Genomic DNA, 19336 nt, shown 5'->3' on the forward strand with positions numbered 1-19336 from the left:
CAACTCTAGCATTAATATTATCTAGACATTTGAGGATGATATTGTATTATTAAATGATACCGGTATTATAGGCACTCTTAATGTAAAGGATAAATAACATTAATGTATCTGGAGAACTAAGGGGACTAGTTTATCACTTTTCAAGAGCTAAAAAGTTACTTCAGAGGCAAGCAACACATGAGAGATCGGAGCCTGCAAAGCTGACAGGTCACAATATGCAGAACTCTCTCAATCAAGATGGAGCATTGTGGATTGGGATTTGTTTTCTCTGAGACTTTATTAAAAAAAGAGGCAGTGGTGAAATTATTTTAGAGCTCTACTACAGTAATTGACAAGGTAGATATTGTATTTTCTGTATTCGTGTTCTAGGAGAGTAAAACAACAGCAACGACACAATCTCAGCAGAATGAAATGTTTTTACCTGTGATTTGTTTTAGTAATTGTGGAACTTACTTTTAGCCCTTTAGCTCACTGTGTTTCAGAAAGCTCATGTTCCAATATAGACGCCTGCACATTCCACCTAATGGTGTCACTATCTAGGGAAAAGGAGAGGAAAAATAAAGCTCAAAAAACTTCTTTGAAGACAAGTAACTGCCAGACCTGATGCATTTATACATATATAAATTTGTCTGTGTGTATGTATGTGGTAAAAAAACTAAATTGAGAACATCTATCTGAAATAGCTTCTGTACCTTATACTTGTTCCTTATGCTAAGATAAATGTAAATCTAGGTCTCCTTTCCATTGAAAAATGCTTCTAATTCCTGTTTTCTAACTGCAGAGTTGACGGTCCAGGGAGGTGAGTCCACATGATGGTGACTGGTTTCTGGAGAAACAAATGAGGAAAGAAGAGCAGAGCACATCTAGACCACACTAACACAAAGGCAGCACGGAGGTAAAAAATGAAGACATGCCTGAGAAACTCCCACTAAAAACCTAAGCCTAAATAATTCTCCTATACAAGGATCAGAGTAACATAGTATAGTCCCAGCTTCAATGTAGGTCAGCTGGATTTGTGTTCAGATATTTATGGGTAAACAAGGTAAATTAGTAATATGATGGTTTGCTTATCAAGTTGCTTACTTCAGGACGTAAAATAGAACAGTTATTTATTTAACACCAGAAACATTTTTGGGAAGAAAAGCTCCCCTAATACACATCCCCTGCACAGGATTACAGTCGCATGGAAAAAGGATTGTTTTGCAGTAATGTTTTCTTAACAATGTGATTCCTGCCAGAAACTGAATGCCCTATTTTATATAGTGAGTGGCGGTTAAAGCCATCCCAAGTAGTGTAGTACATTCATTCCCTGTATCGTATGGGAGCTTTTTTTTTTTTTTTTTTAAATTTAAAGAAGTCAAGCCCTACTGCTACTTACTAGATCATCATCCAACCACAGTACTGCTGACAGACCCACACTGACGCTCCCTAGAAGCTCTCAGTAGTCCAGTGCCTTACCTGAGTTGGCACAGTTTTACCTGCTGCAAGGCAGGCTCCTCAACAGGCTAGCAGACATGTACAAGGTCTACCCTGAACTTATGTCAAAGATTCAGAGAAGAAAAACAGTGACAAAACCAAACCAACAATGCCAAACAGGCTGCTGCAGACCCAGTCAATCTACAGTCACACATACTTTATTATGCTAGTACGTAAACATCTAACACGTAATTAATAGAGTGAAACTTGGAGGTTGTTTACAGGGTTCTTGAGTTTCAAATTTTCTTGTTTTTTCTTTAACTAGATTGTCATCTTTGCTTTTTCCTGTATAGCAGTGGTAGGATTACAGAGGAGCATTAATCCATACATTTATGCACGTCTTTTACCCCCCAAAAAAGTCCAGAGGACATCACTAATCTCGCAGAGGTATCCTTCATGTCTGTATACAGAGTACTGCGTCTACAACTGCAGAACAGAACAGTTGTTTATGCAATCTGGATAACAAACAGTTTGCTCTCATGGAGCACAAGGACTCCTAGATTGCTGAGCTGTTCCCTCTTCAGTAGATGATGTAGATTGAATCAGTCAGAAAAGCTTGGCATTACTGTCAGTGGAGCGCCAGGAATGGCCTGACAGCCTCCGGCTGCGGTGCGTTCTTCCTTCAGCAGGGCGGCCGCAGCGCTTCCAAGGGCTGGAAGCATCCCACTCTGCACTGCGTGGCAATGGGTCAGCGGTGAACCTCGGGCCAAAGGCAGCACCAAAAAACCACGGGGTGAAATTCCGTACTGACCTAATTGGCAGTTTGCTGCCTCTTGTGCTTTTGAAAATCATTTCTGTTGATTTTTAAAACATTTTCTACAAAAAACAGCATAACAGTTAAAACACAGGACTTCAAAGTGATGGCTAGAAACTGGGATCTGTCAATACAGGTTTCTGTTCCCTTTGATAAAGTGGTAAAAGATGAGAGGAACTGGTCAAAAAAATACTCAGTTGTCTACATACCTCATGGGATTTACTGTGGTTTTACCGGGAAGTAACACAGACCTTGTGTGTTATAGCTAAAAAACTGAAAATATGTATTTTGTGTCTGTTGCCAAGTTCACAATTTACTTACTAGACTGTAACGTAGTCACAAGTTATTAAGGATTGAATCTGCATTAATTTGGGACGATACCATTCTAGCTCTGGTTAGAGCAAAAAAAAAAAAGATAATTGGTACATGGATACAAATTAGTTTAATATCCCATGCAGCTGTTTACATCTGCTTAATTAAGCAGCAGTGACTTCACATTAGCATTGCTATGATACCATAAATACACACTAGAGAGAAAGGTACATTCATGTTAGCCACCTTCTTAATGTCAAATCAATGCAAGTTAGGTACTTTTCATTTCAGTGTTGTTTTTTAATGGTAAAAAAAGTCTTTGCATTTAAGGAGGCTCTTCAGGTCTAATACATTTGGTTTTGGTACAAGTGCCAGGATTTTATAAAAAGACTATGCTCCTGTAGGCAAACAGTTTAAGCACTAAACGAAGAGCTTTAATGGAAAGCACTAACTTAAATATATTTGGAAGTCAGCAGGTCATTTTGCTTTTGAAGCCTTTACAAGGGTGTCACAATCATTTTGTACAGTAATAGAAAGGAAGTAAATACCCACCTAGGAAAATGCAGTGCTGTTTTAACACTGATGAAGTTCTAACTCTTTGACTATGTAGCACAAAATCTTTGTTTCATGTATTTACCAACAGCTCTGGCACGGAGCTGCTTGTTTTGCTTTTAGATCAGGGAGCCCCTGAAGTAACACAGACATGGCTAAGTTGTTATTTTGAGAGGTATGTACAATCAGGACAGGCTTTGGATTAACACAACGTATCAGTGTAACAGAAAAGTCATACTTTGGTCAGAACTATCAAAGTCTGTTAACCATCAGCATAAGAACACAACCTCAGTTGGTGCTGTTTTTAATGATTAGAAATAATACATTGTAAACCAAAAAGTGAAAAAAATCCAGCGTGGTACTTATAAACAAAGAACAAATAGAAAACAAAAAAGCTTCGGTTTTGCCTGATTTATAGTATTTATAATACAACAGATCATTAGTCTGAGGTAATACCAGTAACACCTTTTTAGTCCTTCAAGGACTGCTCAAAAATTAGGAACAGTGATGGTAATGCATGTTATGTTAAGAGCGAGACTTGATTATTAAATCAAGCAAATCCCTTCTTAGTTAGGGATTTGTGGTTGCAAGTATAAAATTGGAAGCAAGTCTATACAGTAGGAACGACAGAACGTTGGAGTCCTGCATGGCACGTCATTAGCCCCTGTCAGTATGTAAGAGTACAGTTGATTATGTAAAAATCAGACATTTCAACAGAGAAAAGCCTTTGTTCCAGAATAGCCCTTAAGAAATTTAGAATACTGTTAGTTTGCATAAAATAGCCAAACAGAAGATGAATTCAGAAGTCCAAATTTTGGCGTGAGGTAAAACCATATGCATTTATTTCATCTGCATTTTGGAATTAGTAAGCATAAAATTAAATATGTTGACTGTAATGAATTCAGTCATACAAGTGCAACTCTTCAGCTAGAATGCATTTTATGGCAGTTTATTTAAAAAAATGTACCAGAAAATCGTAAAAGAGGGATCATGTCCATTTAACGTTTATTGAAGTATACAGGAGGTTTTCTTTAGAATCAAATGTGAGCATGAATATATGGCCAAACGTAAAATCTATCAAATTCAGTGAAAATTTTCTGACTTTAAATAGTAGCTGTAAGAATGACCAATATATATTCTTTGTTACAACCGCCCTCACTCTACAAGTAAAAAAAAATAATAAACATTCAGTAAACATTCTTTCCTAAGGTAGTTTCCCTTATATATCAGTGATTTATCCATTTCTTGTATACATAACTTTTTAAACATACCAATCAGTGGTTCTCACAATTGAAAAATAAAAGCACAAAAAAGTTTACACTCTTGTACAGGTAAATAAAAGATCATCTTGAATTAAACTGTATATCCTTAAGGGCATAGTATAGTTTCAATTTCATTACCTATTACATAATTAGCTTCTTACATACAAATATTGACATATTTGGCTTGTGCTTCAAAGCCTTTGTGTCTAGAAAGTCCATGTCAATGCAACTCATAACTTGAAATCAGTGGGGATATCTTTACTGCTGCTGGGTTTAACCTGTTCGTGCAACATCGTCTCTTCTGAACTTGTGGCACTGCATTTTTCTGGGGAGTCGTCAGTGTCTGGATCCAATCCTTCAGGACAGGGAAGTTTTAGAAGTTCTTCCCGCAACTGAGCTGTATGACGCTGAACACACGAAAACAAGTCAGCGTGGAAGACCACAGGTAAAACAATATGTTTCACAATGTTAGACAAGGCAAAAAACCCCCCAAAACAGTAAATAGAACAGGTTTAAATGTACTCTTTCAGTGACTGGATAAACTTTTCCTCCGTATTTAAGGATCGGTGCTTTCCTTGTTGTGACAGAATAATTAGCAAGTGATGCTAGGGACAGATTAAAGGCAGTAAACAGAACTGCAGCAAACAAGTGCATCGATATAAACGCCACACTGTCTTGCAGTCGAGTCACATCTGTGTTCTGTGATCACAGCAGAAACTGGCTTGGACTAGGTAGGTCATACAGTCAAAATGTAAATTTAGAAGGAGTTCACTATGAGAGCTGTTACAGAGATACAGAGGTTTGCATACTGACTGTAGTAACTAACAGTAACTTCATTTTGAAGACCAGTCACATTGAAAGAATGCAAGTCTAGCAATAAAGAAAGGAGCCTTTAATTTTTTTTTTTTTTTCTCTTCAAGGGAAGAAAATAAAATAGGTCTGTTGTCTGTGTGGACATGAAAGACACCAATGACTGTACTTGGTTAGGAAGGAAGGAAAACATTTGTAGTGGTTCTAACTGTTGATAAAAGTAATTATAATGGACCACAGTTTAATAACTGTGCTTGTCTACTCAGAAAGCTTGTCTGCTGGCAAGGAACTGGTTGTAGTACAACTTTATCATAAACCCCCACCCCCTCCTAGAGGGAACTAAATAAACTCTCTATCTCTTACATAAGTATTTACTGAAAGAGAGGCTGGACGGGCACTAAAGGAAAACGTAACTTGTAGAAGAAAATACCAAGGAAGTGGAGTGCACATACGCTTTATCTCCCGACAGCTGGGAAACTTCACTTTGTTTACAGGTTTTAAAGTTGCCGGGGTTTTCTGTCATCGTTATTACAAAACTCAGCTACTGAGCAATTCCATTGCCATTTGTCATCTTTACATTAAAGAATATAAAATTATTAAAGCAAGTCTCACCTTGAGAGCTGCTGCATGATGGGACATAGTCCTGCCTACCCGTTTGTCACTGCTGTACTGCTGTATGTCTGCTATCCACTCCTCACACTGAGCCATGATCTCCACTCTTTTCAAGTAAAAATGTTTATGGATGACCTGCAAGAAAACATTCCAAATGAAAGAGCAGTGTTCATTTTTTTTCTAATAACCGTATACCTTAACAATACAGAATTTGCAAGACCCCTACAAGTCTAACTGGATATAAGGGGGGAAAAAAAAAAAATCAGTATGAGGGTAATTCAGCACTGAACCAGATTGCAGCTAAATTGTGGAATTTCTGTCCTTGGAGGCTTCCAAAACCCAACTGGAAAAAGCCCTGAGGAACCTGGTCTGAATTCAGCTGATCCTGTTTTGAGGAGGTGGTTGGCCTGGATGTCTCTTCCAGTCTGTATGAATCTACGATTTACAGGCAGCCTGCCACTTCAGCATTGGCTTGTGTTATCTGGGTGAAAGGTAAATGAGTGCCAGAAATACGGTGTCACACCAGGGAAGATTAAAAAGTCATAGCAGAAGTTAGACACATTCTTCAGTTCAAAGATCATCTTACTACGCAGTTACTATGTATGGATGTTTATGTTTGCATAGGGGCAGGGCTAGACAAATACAAGTTAAGGCTTTGACTCCCATTTTAATAAAAAAGCACAGGCAGGAAATACAAGCACCAGGTCTTCCCATCACTAAACCCTTGCTGCCTGAACAGAAAACAGGTAAGCAGAAACCCTGGCAACAGTGGGGGCACAGGAACATAACGTGCTTCTGCACAGAGGAGGATCATAGCAGCTGCTGTGGAAGACGTTGCAACCAGAGTTACCTGCCCCCGGCAGAGGCAGCACCTCTGGGGACACTGGAGTTCAAGCAAGAATAGTTGAGCTGCCCACAGTTTGGGTGGGAATCAGTATTTGACTGCATAACAATTTTGGTATTTCTGTACAGATTTGAGTTTAAAAAAGCCCAACCAAAGTTGTGAAACTCTACTTAGCGCTGGTTTTGTCTTAAACGTTTTTCTAAAACTCTGCCTGGTGAAAGAAACAATAAAATCAAAGACATTTTATTGAGCACAGAAAGTTCTTGGCAATAGTGCAACGTAACTGACAAAATCATGTTTCCCTCCAGAGGTTAGAGATTATAGCCATCGTGTCTAAAGAAAAACTGCTTAGTGAAAGCTTAATTGACTTCAGTTCTGGATGCATTCCTTATGTCCATAATGGAGCTTGGAAGAACTCCCAAAGACTGGCAGTTTAGATCTCCTCAGCCTACCTGTCATTTAAGACACTGAAGGGAAGATAGCTCAGATCTGTGAAGACAACCGATCTTGGGAGCTGCAGGATGTGCTTTCTTTCTCAGACCTGTTTTCAGGGTGCCTTTGCATTTATGTTACTGCATGGTCATCATTGTTACAGTTCCTAACACAACCCTACAAAAAACCTCGCGGTCTTAACAACTGGCCAGTCTCTCAGAGGAGTGCTCAGACAATCCATACTAGAGACGTGGTTCCTTTTGGATGGGGCTGCAGATGGAATCTAGCGTTCTTCCAAAACTCAGCAACTGCATCAAAGAAAAGCATAATGCTTTCCAGGGCGTAATATCATTATTTTTGATATGTAAAGAAAGATACATGCCACCTCACATAATGGTAGGGAATACATAATCAGAGAAGTAGAAAGGGAGTTGCACAAGCTGGTAGGGCACAGGGTAGGACCCCAAGCTTAAGCTGTTACTGTTGTGTTTTTAACAGAAAAGCAAGCTACCTTAGCCTCAAACTTCTCCTTACAGAAGCAGGCTAGCGTAGCTTCCAACAGCTGCTCAGAATCTTGAGGACTTCATCATACTGTCCCTCAAGACCTCAACACAGGGAAAAATAGAAAACTGTATCTTAGGAGAAGAGGAGAACTGCAGTTACACCCAAACCGGAACACAAACAATTTGGATGCAAAGCTTTTCAGTGTGGGCCAGTTCTCTTCTGTGCAGCAAAACTCTTGTCCGTCCACAGGTACCAGAAGGGAGTTTCCAGTGTTCGAGGTGCCTCTGCAAACTGCTGTCTGCCCCTTAATGCTACTTTTCATTTACGTGTGGCTTAGCTTAACTCAGCCCTAGCTACGCACCGCATTTAGACAGCTAGTTAGTTGTACTGCTGTCAACATCTGCCTTCTGGTCACGATGTGCTGCGCACGAGTCATCTGTTCCCAGGGAATGATTGGTTTTCCACTGAAACACCACCACTTGGATACTCCTTATTACTTTACCTTCCCGAAGAGGGGTAGGATGTCAGCTTACACGCTGCCTTTTTCATACAAATAGTAAAAAAGCTAAGCTGTGGAGTAAGCACAATATTGCTGAGATTCTTTTGAAGAAAAGTGCAATAACAGCAAAGTGGGATTCATTTAGCGAATACTGTAATATTGCATCTCCTTCATTTCTGTGTATGTGAAAAGAAAGATGGAGCATTACTGTCAGGGAGCCCACTGCCTTACGGTATCATCAATTAATTTAAAGTTACTGTAATTCGAGAGCTTTTTTTGCAAAATTGAAACTGTTACATTTAACTAGAAAAAAAAGGACCTATTAGCAGAGGTTATTTGATTATATATCACAATATTATCTTTATCATTGTCTTCAACTTATTGAGTAAAACATTTAAGAGGCAATTTAGAAACACCACCATGTTTTTCTTCATTAATTCAAGACACCAGAGTACACTGCATGCCCTTTCCCACCTGCATGCAGATAAAATATTTAACTCCTGTCATGCAGGTGAAGTGTCTATGGTTTTTTATTCCACAAGACAGTAATTTTAATGGAAGAAGGTTTTTTGCATTCCAAAGGATGTTTTTACAGACAGCAAGGAAAGGATGGGAGACCACATTCTAACTTGGACGCCACACTTAGCGAAGTGCATAATCCTAAAATAATTATGCTTTTCCAATATTTTAGTATGCTTATAATTGAAAGCACAGGTGACGCTACAAGACGGTTCCACACCTCAATTCAGAAGTGGCAACAGTTTTAGTAGGTCAGAGTAAAATGTGTTTTTCTCTAAGTATTTGCTGGTAATACTGTGAGATGACTCACGTTTGACCAACCATTTTGCATTAATGTTCATACAGATTCTCTTACTTAGTGTAGCTTCGACTCTTTTTTCCTTGAATCCTTTGCCATATATGTTCAAGTCCCTGAGATCTAATTGACCTGCTTTGAGAAATAAGTTGGACTAGAGACACTGAGAAAAGTGCCTAACAACTAAATTACTTGATGATGCTATGGGTGAGTTAATCTGTTTTTGGGAAGGGAAACGAATGTTATTTCTTTCAAGTAAGTTTTTTAAGACAGTGGGAATGCATGGAGGTTAGTATTACTTTTTAGTTTAGCACAGATGCTTTGTGGATCCTTCCATAAATAACATTCAGGCCGGTATTTATTTTAAAGTATTTTTCCAATTTGCATTGCGCTTCTTCATACTTGCTTCAAATTCATGTTTCTTGGAAAGATACCTCCTGTTAGCTACGCTGACTAACAGACACCGAGTGCCCATGTGTAGGGCTGACCAACAGTTCCCACATGGAACGTAAAAGGTACCAGCTGGCGTGAAGAATGAGCCAAGCTGTATGAACCACGTTTTATCCAACTGCACCAAGCCTTCTTACGGGTCACTCCCAATTTCTGTGCATTCCCCTTTCATGGAAAAGAATCTGTGAAGTCAGGTGCATCCTCATTCACTTCAGTCTCTAGAGTCAGTTGCCCCAGGAAATAAAGAGGAGGCCAAAAGAGACACTCATGCACGATGTTTTCAGCTATTTTCGTTACCCTTAATACCCAAACAAGATAAATAAACAAGGTATTTACTGCATTTGACAAAACCTACCTCCTTAAAACACGGCGATGGGTTTCTGATTTGTTCAAGCATTGCCCACTTGACTGTTGCCTGGCGTATATTTCCATCGTACTCTCTGGAGCTCTGGGTACCACTCGGAGTTCCTCTAGATCGTTCATAACCCGGTTCATTGAAATACGGTTCTGCTACCAGTATTAGGGATTGGACAGACACTAACACCTGTTAAAAGAAGAAACGAACTATTAAAACTGTGCCACCCACTTGTTTTTACAAACATACATAGTTTGCTCACCTTACATGCAAAACCACTTCTCTGGCAGGGTGCTGTCATTTGTAATACAGGCTACGTGCAAGTGGGGAACGGGTGTGCTTTCCAACCAAACCCGTTACTGTGCATAAAAACATTAAGTCCTATAACTGTGGATATAGTGCAAACACTGAGAAAATAACAAATGTAAGTTAAAAAAGAACAAAAATACAAAGATAAGTAGAAGAAAATGCTTAAAGGAGGAGATGTCTGATTGCACCCTTTTGTGAAAGAAAGTGTACTTGTCAAGTTTACAGTCAACAATTCTTGAACTTTTCCTGTGGCTGAGCTTACTAATTCTCCTAATTCTGAACTAGATGGAAAAGGAATAAGGAAGCGGAAATGCCGACCACTGAAGTTAATCTTGGTATACACGGTCTCCCATTTTTTTCTTTCAAATGCATTCAATTGACTTACATATGCTTTTAGCCCTTTAGTTTCAGATTTTACATGTAACACTGTGTGTCATATGCCATCAAAACAAAACCTCAGTACTTCTCTTGAGATAGGAAAAAAAGTGTTTTCAGTACTGTATCAACAAAGCACCGATTATTCAGTGACAAGGAAATGTCAATTTTCCCACTTTCCATCTTATTGTCAAGTACTTGTGGGAATAGATCCTTACATACATACAAAGCATCTAAGTATATACCCAAATATTCCTAATATAAAACAAAGAAATAAATAGATATGTAGAGCACTTATGAATCCAAATATTGCATATTCAGGATTTGATGGCTTGCTAATTCTTCCACTGTTGCAGTGTTTGGATTCAGTAGGGGATCTGCTATGAGAAGAACGCTGATAGCACACTGATGTTTTCAGTTGTTGCTGAGATCAAGGACTCTCCGACCCGCCCTGTCCCGCCGGGGCGCAGGGGCACAACAAACTGGGAGGGAGCACGGCCAGAGCACCGGCCCCAAATGAGAGAATGGAATATTCCCTGTCGTGGAACATCGTGCTCGGTGTATATATAAAGGAGGGGTGGCAGGGAAGGAGGGGTTCTCTCTCACGTCTGGGATTGTGATTTTGGGATCTTGGTTGTTCCTGGGATTGGGCTGGGTGTCAGTCAGCAGGTGGTGAGCAGTTGTATCGCGCATTACCTGTTTGTACTTTCCCTTATTGTTTTATTTTATTTCAATTATTAAACTGTTTTCATCTCAACCTATGAGTCTCCCTTTACGCCTCCAATTCTCTCCCCCATCCCCCAGGCGGGGGAGGGTGAGTGGCTGTGGGGTGTTTGGCTGCCAGCTGGGTTTAAGCCACAACATACACGTTGAAAGACTTGACTTTTTCTTTTTTTTAATTTTAAACAAAGGATAGGTTTTTCTTATGTACTTAAGACCAAGTCTAGCAAGATTTTTAGGGATTACAATTCTGTGACACAAACCTATTTCAAAGAAGGTGATTTGAACACTTACATTTCCTCAAGTATTGTAAAACTGATGATACGTAACACGCTGAAGAATGGCATTTCCAGCACCTGGCGTACTTACATGCAAGCCATCCACTGATGTAGATTAAAAATATCAGGGCAGCTGTTTCTGGAACTGACTCTCCTCCCAGCCTAGATACAATTTAAAGCTTGAAGCCATTCCCTAATTTAACAGCCCAGTTTGTGAAATTGCCTATCGAAGACAACAGTCCGTCCTTTTCTTGGGACCTGCCGAATGTACAGCTTACATCAGATAGATACGGCGTCACTCACAATTCAACACTCTGGTTCTTTCACAGGGCAGTGCCCCAACAACTAACTACTTAGTTGTGCTCTGTGCTTCAGTGTGGGATTCTCTCAGTTTCTCTTGCAGCAAAGCCAGCACAAAACCCTGCCAGCTTCCGTACCCTCTGCGATGTGTTCCTGCTCCCCAGACACAACGCCAGACCAGCAGCTCCTGTCGGAGCAAGAGCCCAGGAACCGATGGAACGAGCCAGGTCAGCCTCAGTCCCCGCGTCACCCCACAGCAGCACCCACCCCCCCACTCCTGTCGCCACGACACCGGGCTGCAGTTGTGCAGCTGCTGCGCTTTAACCAAGGCACAGCCGGGCAAGCTAGGGCAGCCAAGTCTTTATCCTGATGGATAGGGCACGGGGCTGGGCAGTGGAAAATGGGAACTAATAACCCCTGTTGAGCTGAGAAGGAAAACAAAACAAGTTTTTCTGTTTCTCAGACAGGTGCTCCAGCTGGCTGCTGTTACGTGGTGTCGTGCACACCGTCACACTGGCTCCCATGCCTGCCCTGCCTTCAACTAAAAGCAGCCAGTGGCTATTTTGTGTTACACTTAAAAATTAAAATATGGATAAATGCAATAATATATACAGACTGTGCCTCACAAATCAGGTTCCAGCAAGAAAATGGCCACTTACGACACTAAAAAAGGCAGAAGATTGATGCAAAGGTGCTAAACCAAGGTAGAGTATTTCAGGTCCAAGGCTTCAGGCACCTAGGGTGGTTTGGTGACCTGCGGCCTTTACGTGTGTCTGGAAGCAGTTGGGTTTTGCTCTTTTTAATTTTATATTTTAGATACCTTTTTTTTTTAATAGCTATAGCAGAGAAATTTCACACTACGCAGCATTGTGCTTTCTTGGCCGTAATAACCACTTGTTACTTTGAATTATAATTGTAATGAAGGAGAAACTCTGAACTCATCTTCCAGTTTCATCTGGGTTATAAAAGTTAATTTCTTAAGTATTTTGGGTGGTCTGACGATAGCTTAATCTGTGAGCCAGAAAAAACATGTAGTGCTTAATTCTTTCCAAGCAATTTATTTAGTCCTACAGCTGTTTCCCATTTAATAGCTATAAAGTGCTTTTCTCCCAGTACCAGGGAGGACTTCTTCCAACAGCTTTCTTACTATTTTGAAAAGGAAACTAAAAAAATTCTGAATTTGAAACTTCAGTGCTGCATGAGATTTCTAACAGTCACATCTAACATTTTAATCTAAGCAAAAGGACTTTAGTGAGAAGACTTCCTCATACTTGCACCTTTCTACACTGATTTTATAGTCCAAAATTTCAGTTCATCTCTTGATTAAGAAGTGTCTTGGGAGTTACACTACGTAAGGAACCACAACTTAGATCTCCAAATTGTAACTGACCCATGAAGGGAGAGGGAACATTAATATCTCCACGGATGGAAATTCCACAATGTCTCCTGGACACCTGTCCCGGCGTTTGATCACCCTTAGAGTGAAAAAGGTTTTCCTAATATTTAATCAAAATTTCCCGTGTCCCATCCTGTGTCAGTTGGTACCTGTCCTAGCACTCTGCATCTTTAAGAGGTGTTTGGCTCCGTCTTTGCTGTACCTTCCCCCTTTAGGTACCGAAGACAGAAGCAAGATCTCTTTGCCATTGGTCCAGCCACTCTTCCACCCGCTTATAATGCCCATCTCACCAATTTGGCTACTGAGGTGCTAAGGGAGGTGGCATCAGAGGTCTTGCTGAAGTCAAAGCAAGCTACATCCACTGCTCTCCCTTTGTGCAAAGCTGGTCACCTGCCTGTAGAAAGCAAACAAGTAGGAGCTGTTGGCCCCCAGTAAATCCGCACTGGCTCTTCTCAATCACTTCTTTGTCTTTCAGGTACCTGAAAACAGCTTCCAGGAGAATTTACTCCATAATCTTCCCAAAAACTTGGGTGTTGCGGAGCAGCTTGCAGCTCCCCAGATCCTCCTCCTTGCCCGCCCTGAAGCTGGGTGTGAGTGCAGCCAGGGCGCTCCCTTGAGTGTTCTCACCTTTCAGGGATGAGAGCTAGTGGCTCTGCAACGACATCGGCCGGCTCCCTTGGCACCCGTGGATGCACGAGGTTTGGCTCCACGAACACCTGGCTTCATTCAGCTTGAACACCGTTTCCTCTACCGTGGGTAATTCCTCACTCTCACAGCCCTTCCTTGCGGGCGCTCAGGGACACAGGGAAGCAAACCTTAGCCCTAAAGAGTGAGGCAGAGATGGCCTCTGCCCTGTCGATGTCCTTGTCAGTAGGTTCCCTGCCCTACAGAGCGCAGCAGGAAAGCCTAAGGAAAATGTATTCTTTTGCAGCCAACATACTTACAAGAAGCTCCTCTTGTTCCTCTTCATATCCCTCACTATTTTCAACACCAGCTGAGCTTTGGTTTTCCTCATTTCTCTCCTGAATGTTTGGCCAATATCTTTTTACTTCTCACAGGTAGCCCGTCCCCTCCTCCTTCCACCTTCTATAGACTTTCCTTTTGCAGTTGGGCTTTGACAGGATTTCCTTGTTTACCCATGCTGGCTTTCTGCCACTCTTACTTGACTTCCACACACTGGAACAGACCATTCCTGACCTTTTAGGAGACTGATCAACCAGGTCTCCAAGGCCAATTCCTGAACAAGATGAAATCTATTCTGCTGAAGGCCATGGCTGTAATTCTACTGTGCTCAAACAGAAACTGTACAGTCTTTTAGGAACTGAAACTGAAAACGTACCTTGTGCTGTGTAATAATTACTCCAAGGAAGGAATCAATTCAGAAAGTGCCATAGGAGATAAGCCACCGCAAGCTTTACTTTTATTTAATTTACGTGCTTATTAGTTGGTGCATTTCTATGATGTAAAGCTGAAAATTGTGAGGACTGTATGTCCTAATAAATTCCGGTCTAATTTAACACTAGTCGTTACCGAACACGGTATACCTACCCCTTAACCCCCTTCAGCTTTACTCCTCTATTCAGCTTACTTGTAGACTTCAGAGGAGCACCTTTACAGTTCGCACTGCTACACTTCACTTTCTCATTTCTTACAACGTGGCCCCTGCTTTGTCTTCACCATAAATAGCTTGTGATAGAGACATGACATGAGTTCCAGGAAATTATGCCATCTTCCAGTTTCTTTTTGGTTTTTTTTTTTTAAAATGAAGTATTGGAAATCATCCAAGCAAAGTCCAGGCAGTGCAGGAATGAGCTGCACACATGAACAGCCGCTCTTCAAGACAAGACCAATAGAACTATTGGCTGGAAAGAGGACTTTGAAGAATTTGTCTACTCTACAGTGTCTCTTTTCTAGTGTTCCAAGGACATTTTCTGGGTTTTTGTTTTATTTATGCTTGAGGAAGAAAATTCTGGTTTAAAAGCACTAGAAGAAGAATTCTTAGGACCAACAGACCACTTACTACTCCTAAATGACATCCACTGAAAAAAAAGAAGAAATGCTCACCTGCAAAAAACTTGATGTTTGGGGATTCCACTTCTCTTCTGGCCTCCCATGCCACGTGTTAAGTATGCTTAAGCACACCTGAAAAGGTGACATTATTAATACCACAGACAAATATTAGGATAAAATTGTTCTGCTTGGGAAGAACAGAATGTTAACATCCCTTTAAATTATTATTTTTTTTTTTTACAAACTTTTGTATAACTGCATTCTAAAAGACAAATGTGTTTCCTATGAAATTGATTGGAAACAAAAGCAGACAAAATTAATGTGGATAAGCAAGAACGCAGCATGTTAATAAATGAACAAAGCAATGTAGACTACTTCTCGTCAAGGAAAACCCATGGATTCTAATGGCTCAAAAATAAATGAATCATGAACACTATCCCATTCTTTACCTTCCTCTTTAAATGCTGTTCTAACACTTATTGTTGTGGTTTTTAAAGATAATCATTCTGCTTAAGCATGTGAAAGGTGGTTTCTGTCACACAGGCTATCAAGGAATTGAAAATATTCCTTAACTATTATGTCTGATCGGTACTTCAGGGAAATCTATTTAGTTCTTGCACCTCATGACAGAATGGAACAATCAAAGATGGGGAATGCAAAGAGACAAAATAAACAGAAGTTTAGAGGCAAGTATTTGCCAAGACTTAATGGTAGGCAAAGTAAAAGGGAGTTAAAAACTCCAGTATGAATTACATTCTGTGTCCACGTTAAGAGACAACCCTGTGTCCTGTACTGGAAAGGAATATTACAGCTTGTGAAAAGAGGGATTGTGGGGAACCCATGAGTGACAGTGGAATAAGGGAAAAACATTAGCCCGTGGATTAAATGTTTACACAAAAAGAAAGCTGAAGGAGTGCCACAACCAAAGCTGTTTTGTGGGTCTGTGCTTCGGTGGAGATACGCACATTGCCATCTCTATACCTCTGTAGAGAATTTCATGTGTGCTGATTATTTAATATAAATAGAAGTCGCATCTCCCTGATACACAGTTGGCTTTTTGGAGCCTTTAGAATGAGCCACAACATACCAAGATGATGGGGGTAAAGAAGGGGGAAAGCTCGTTTGTTTTAACTTTTAATATTATTTCCATAAGCTTTACTATTTTTTGAGAAAACTATCACAAAGTCCATATTTTAGTTACGTTTTCTTTTATAAAGGATACTGAGGTTAAGAAAAAGTCTTTATCTTCCCTCATGAAAAAGCACTTTTGCATGGAAAAAGAGAGACAAGGCACTTGGCAATCACATTCAGTTGCAGCTGATATGAAGCATACTTTGTCCATGAAAAGGGTATTTCAGCTAGTCAAAACAGATTTCTGCCCGGTTGACATAAAAGAAGGTGGAAAATAGCATTTTTCTAGGTCGAAATTACTTGCTTTTTGGTCCAAACCAGCTCATAAAGGCTTTAAAAATCTCTGAGACTGTTCAGAAAGGAGACCATTCCCATTTGAATCTGGTAAATCCCTCTTCATTTCAGTTTGAAGACCAGATTTAACCAAACAGCTCCCTCCAGTATGTCAGAAGCGGCTGATCATTTGCTTGCAAAAGGAAAAAAAGTTTCATCTGTTTCACTTCCTTGCTGCACCTACACACAAGAAGAGAGTTGACCTACCTTGCCGTCATTGTAGAGGTTTGGATTAAATCTCACGCTGTGGCCTCCAGTTGTTTCCAGATTCACAAGCGGAGGGGAATTAGGATAGTCTTGTGGGAAATACACATCAAATTCAAAGCAACCATTTGCGTAAGGGGTGTCTGCAGGACCCGTAATGAGAACCTGCCATTGTAAAAGACAAGACGACAGTTTTCAAAAAGTCCTTACGTGTGTCACACAGTTGAGATTTTTGTAAGTTATATGAAGCATTTTGTTTCTACGTGCCACATACCAGAAGGGACTGTTAGACATCATAACCATAGGCAGGCTGTCACTCTGTTCGTTTTGATACTCTAGGTAAGTGAAGCCCTCTGCTAACGTTCATTTCTCCAGATTACAAATGGAAAGCAGAAGAGAAGGAGCTAAAAATCTGCTCCCTATTGGACGCTATTATTAGAATTTTTCCTTCAAACTTCAGGTCCAGAGATACTCAGATATTCTGCTTTTAATCGACTTCAGGGTTGCATGCAAAGATACAGTTGACCATAATGGAGTAAGAAAATTAAACTTCTCCCTTCAGAATAGCTGAAGAAGAATAAACCTTGTTCTGTCTGTGAAGCCTCCCTGGCTAACAGAGCGCTCCTGGGGTAGGGGAACCCTCCCTGCCCCCCGCCAAGTTACTGAGAAGTCAGGATCAGACACTAAAATACTACTACTTACGCTGTAAGTTTGGGCAGCAATTACAGTACACATGAAATACCTCTGGATTTTCTTAAGATTTAAGGCACCTTCTTAAACATTTCTATGCCAAGCTGAAAGAGGGAAATAAAAATAACTGCTTCTTTACCTTCATAATGTCAAGCCGCTCCTCATCACAACGTACGAAAACGCTGGATGAAGAGGAGAGAGGCAGTGAGGTTGAAAGAGTCACAGCTTCTTGAGCAAGACGTCGGGCTCTGGCGGCACTGTTGGCATCACTTGCATTTTTTACCTGAGACATGTAGTGGTAATTTACTTTAAAACCCAATTTTCCGTCCTCGTCTTCAGAAACCATTTCAAATGTATCTAGAAGAGAAGAAAATTTTAATTCATCAAGAAAACAGTGAAGTCTTGGATAAAGATTCAGAGTATTAAAATCAGGGAAGTTTAATTTGCATTATGTTAATACAAAAAATAGATACTTTGTGAGTTAACAGTGATCACAGAAAACAAAACATTAACAGTCCCGGGTCCATTTAATTTCTGCAGCAAATTTACAAGCTTCCATATGCAACTTGTTGGATGTACACCATTTCTGATTTGGAAAGCTACCAGATACACCAGACCAGGAATATAACAGTACGTATGAATACATAATGCTACTAATAAAGGAATCAGTGTGGAGCAGAGTGCCAGCAGTATTTACTTGTATGGAGGTTGCAATGTTATTAAACGATCATAAAAAATTACAGTGAAGTTAGTTTTCTACACTTACTACACAAAATCTGCAGCACGGCTGCCAGGGTGAAAAGCTACCATTACAACCTTCCCTACCTCCTGTTCTTCACATACGGTCCGCAAACATTTGTGCGGAAAAGCCCTTACAATAGCGAAGAAATGCAATTGCAAATGCTGTCACTGCAACTTAAAAAAATATTCATAGAACATGTTTTTGCTGTAATTTCATAGCACTTGTTGGATGAGATACTATCTGTTCTTATTTCTTCAGTATCTGCTTTCTAAAACACAAACAGTCACACTTCTCAACCTACCAAACTGGAGTTTTTTCATGACAGCCACATACTTTTCTTCAAGAGACCGTAAAACAGACAAAGGCTTGGGCTTCACGGCAGCCTTTTTGGAGTACTCAGCCATCTTCTTTTCTGTTATATAAAATGTGATGATTAGTTTTAGTTAATCATGTAGTTCTGAGAAAAGTATAGCAAGCATTCAGGGATTTTTTAACTTTAATTTTATGGTTATATTGTTTGCGGAGAAGTCTCAAAACGGGGATCACTCAATGTAAAAATCTGTTTTTCTTACCACCATACATTTCATTATCTGAACAGCCCGAATAAAATAAATTTCATAATCTTAGCTCAGGAATAATTCATGACTGTTGCTGCTATGAATATTCTTTTATTTTTTATTCTAACTGTTAGTTTTTTTTTTTTTTTTTTTTTAATATAAAATAAGAAGTATGACATATGCTTGTGTGGATGGACATTCACACGTATTCTCGATACACGCCTTTTTAAAATCTACTCTCCTGATTAAGCTACCTAATCTTTAGTTTTCTTTACTAGACAACCAGATGGTCCTTTGAACGTCTGCAGGTTCAATCCATGATTTAGATTTTTGTTCTGCAATTATCTAGTTAAGAGTTAATCTAATTCATAAGATTTAGTTTTAACAGCAAAGGCTTTACTATCAAGGTCATGTAGGTTGTCTTCTGCCGAGGAAAAAGAAGAAAAAGATGCTACATAACTGTGCTGAAAGTTGTGACATGCACTCTAACTTGAATTATTCTGCTTCCTGATTGAAACATCTAAGACTACCACAAGGTTCCAACCGCCTTTGAAAAAGTAGTCTGCGGCTGGGGGCAGGCTGGAAGCTTTTTCTCTTGCTTGTAAGCTAATTTAC

The 19336-nt window shown here is 40.0% G+C and overlaps 1 protein-coding gene and 1 long non-coding RNA gene across 9 annotated transcripts in view; one reads left to right on the forward strand and one right to left on the reverse strand.

The window, feature by feature from the left end:
• The window catches only part of LOC116965853, a 36266-nt gene extending 26597 nt beyond the window's left edge, over window positions 1-9669 (forward strand). Inside the window, exons 3-4 of the long non-coding RNA XR_004409714.2 lie at window positions 782-895; window positions 7808-9669. This is a non-coding gene — a long non-coding RNA (uncharacterized LOC116965853). The remainder of the gene's footprint in view (window positions 1-781; window positions 896-7807) is intronic.
• Window positions 1619-19336, reverse strand: part of BIRC6 (baculoviral IAP repeat containing 6) — a 187719-nt gene continuing 170001 nt past the window's right edge. For all 8 annotated transcript variants that reach the window (XM_042789690.1, XM_042789689.1, XM_042789688.1 and 5 more), the window contains 7 exons: window positions 18466-18576; window positions 17562-17779; window positions 16736-16897; window positions 15119-15196; window positions 9677-9865; window positions 5779-5913; window positions 1619-4763 (listed from right to left, as the gene is read on the reverse strand). In XM_042789690.1, the coding sequence (XP_042645624.1) occupies window positions 4587-4763; window positions 5779-5913; window positions 9677-9865; window positions 15119-15196; window positions 16736-16897; window positions 17562-17779; window positions 18466-18576 (1070 nt within the window). In that variant the 3' untranslated portion in view covers window positions 1619-4586. The remainder of the gene's footprint in view (window positions 4764-5778; window positions 5914-9676; window positions 9866-15118; window positions 15197-16735; window positions 16898-17561; window positions 17780-18465; window positions 18577-19336) is intronic.

Source organism: Tyto alba, unplaced genomic scaffold, assembly GCF_018691265.1.
Source record: "Tyto alba isolate M040663 unplaced genomic scaffold, T.alba_DEE_v4.0 Super-Scaffold_16, whole genome shotgun sequence".
Taxonomy (NCBI): Eukaryota; Metazoa; Chordata; class Aves; order Strigiformes; family Tytonidae; genus Tyto; species Tyto alba.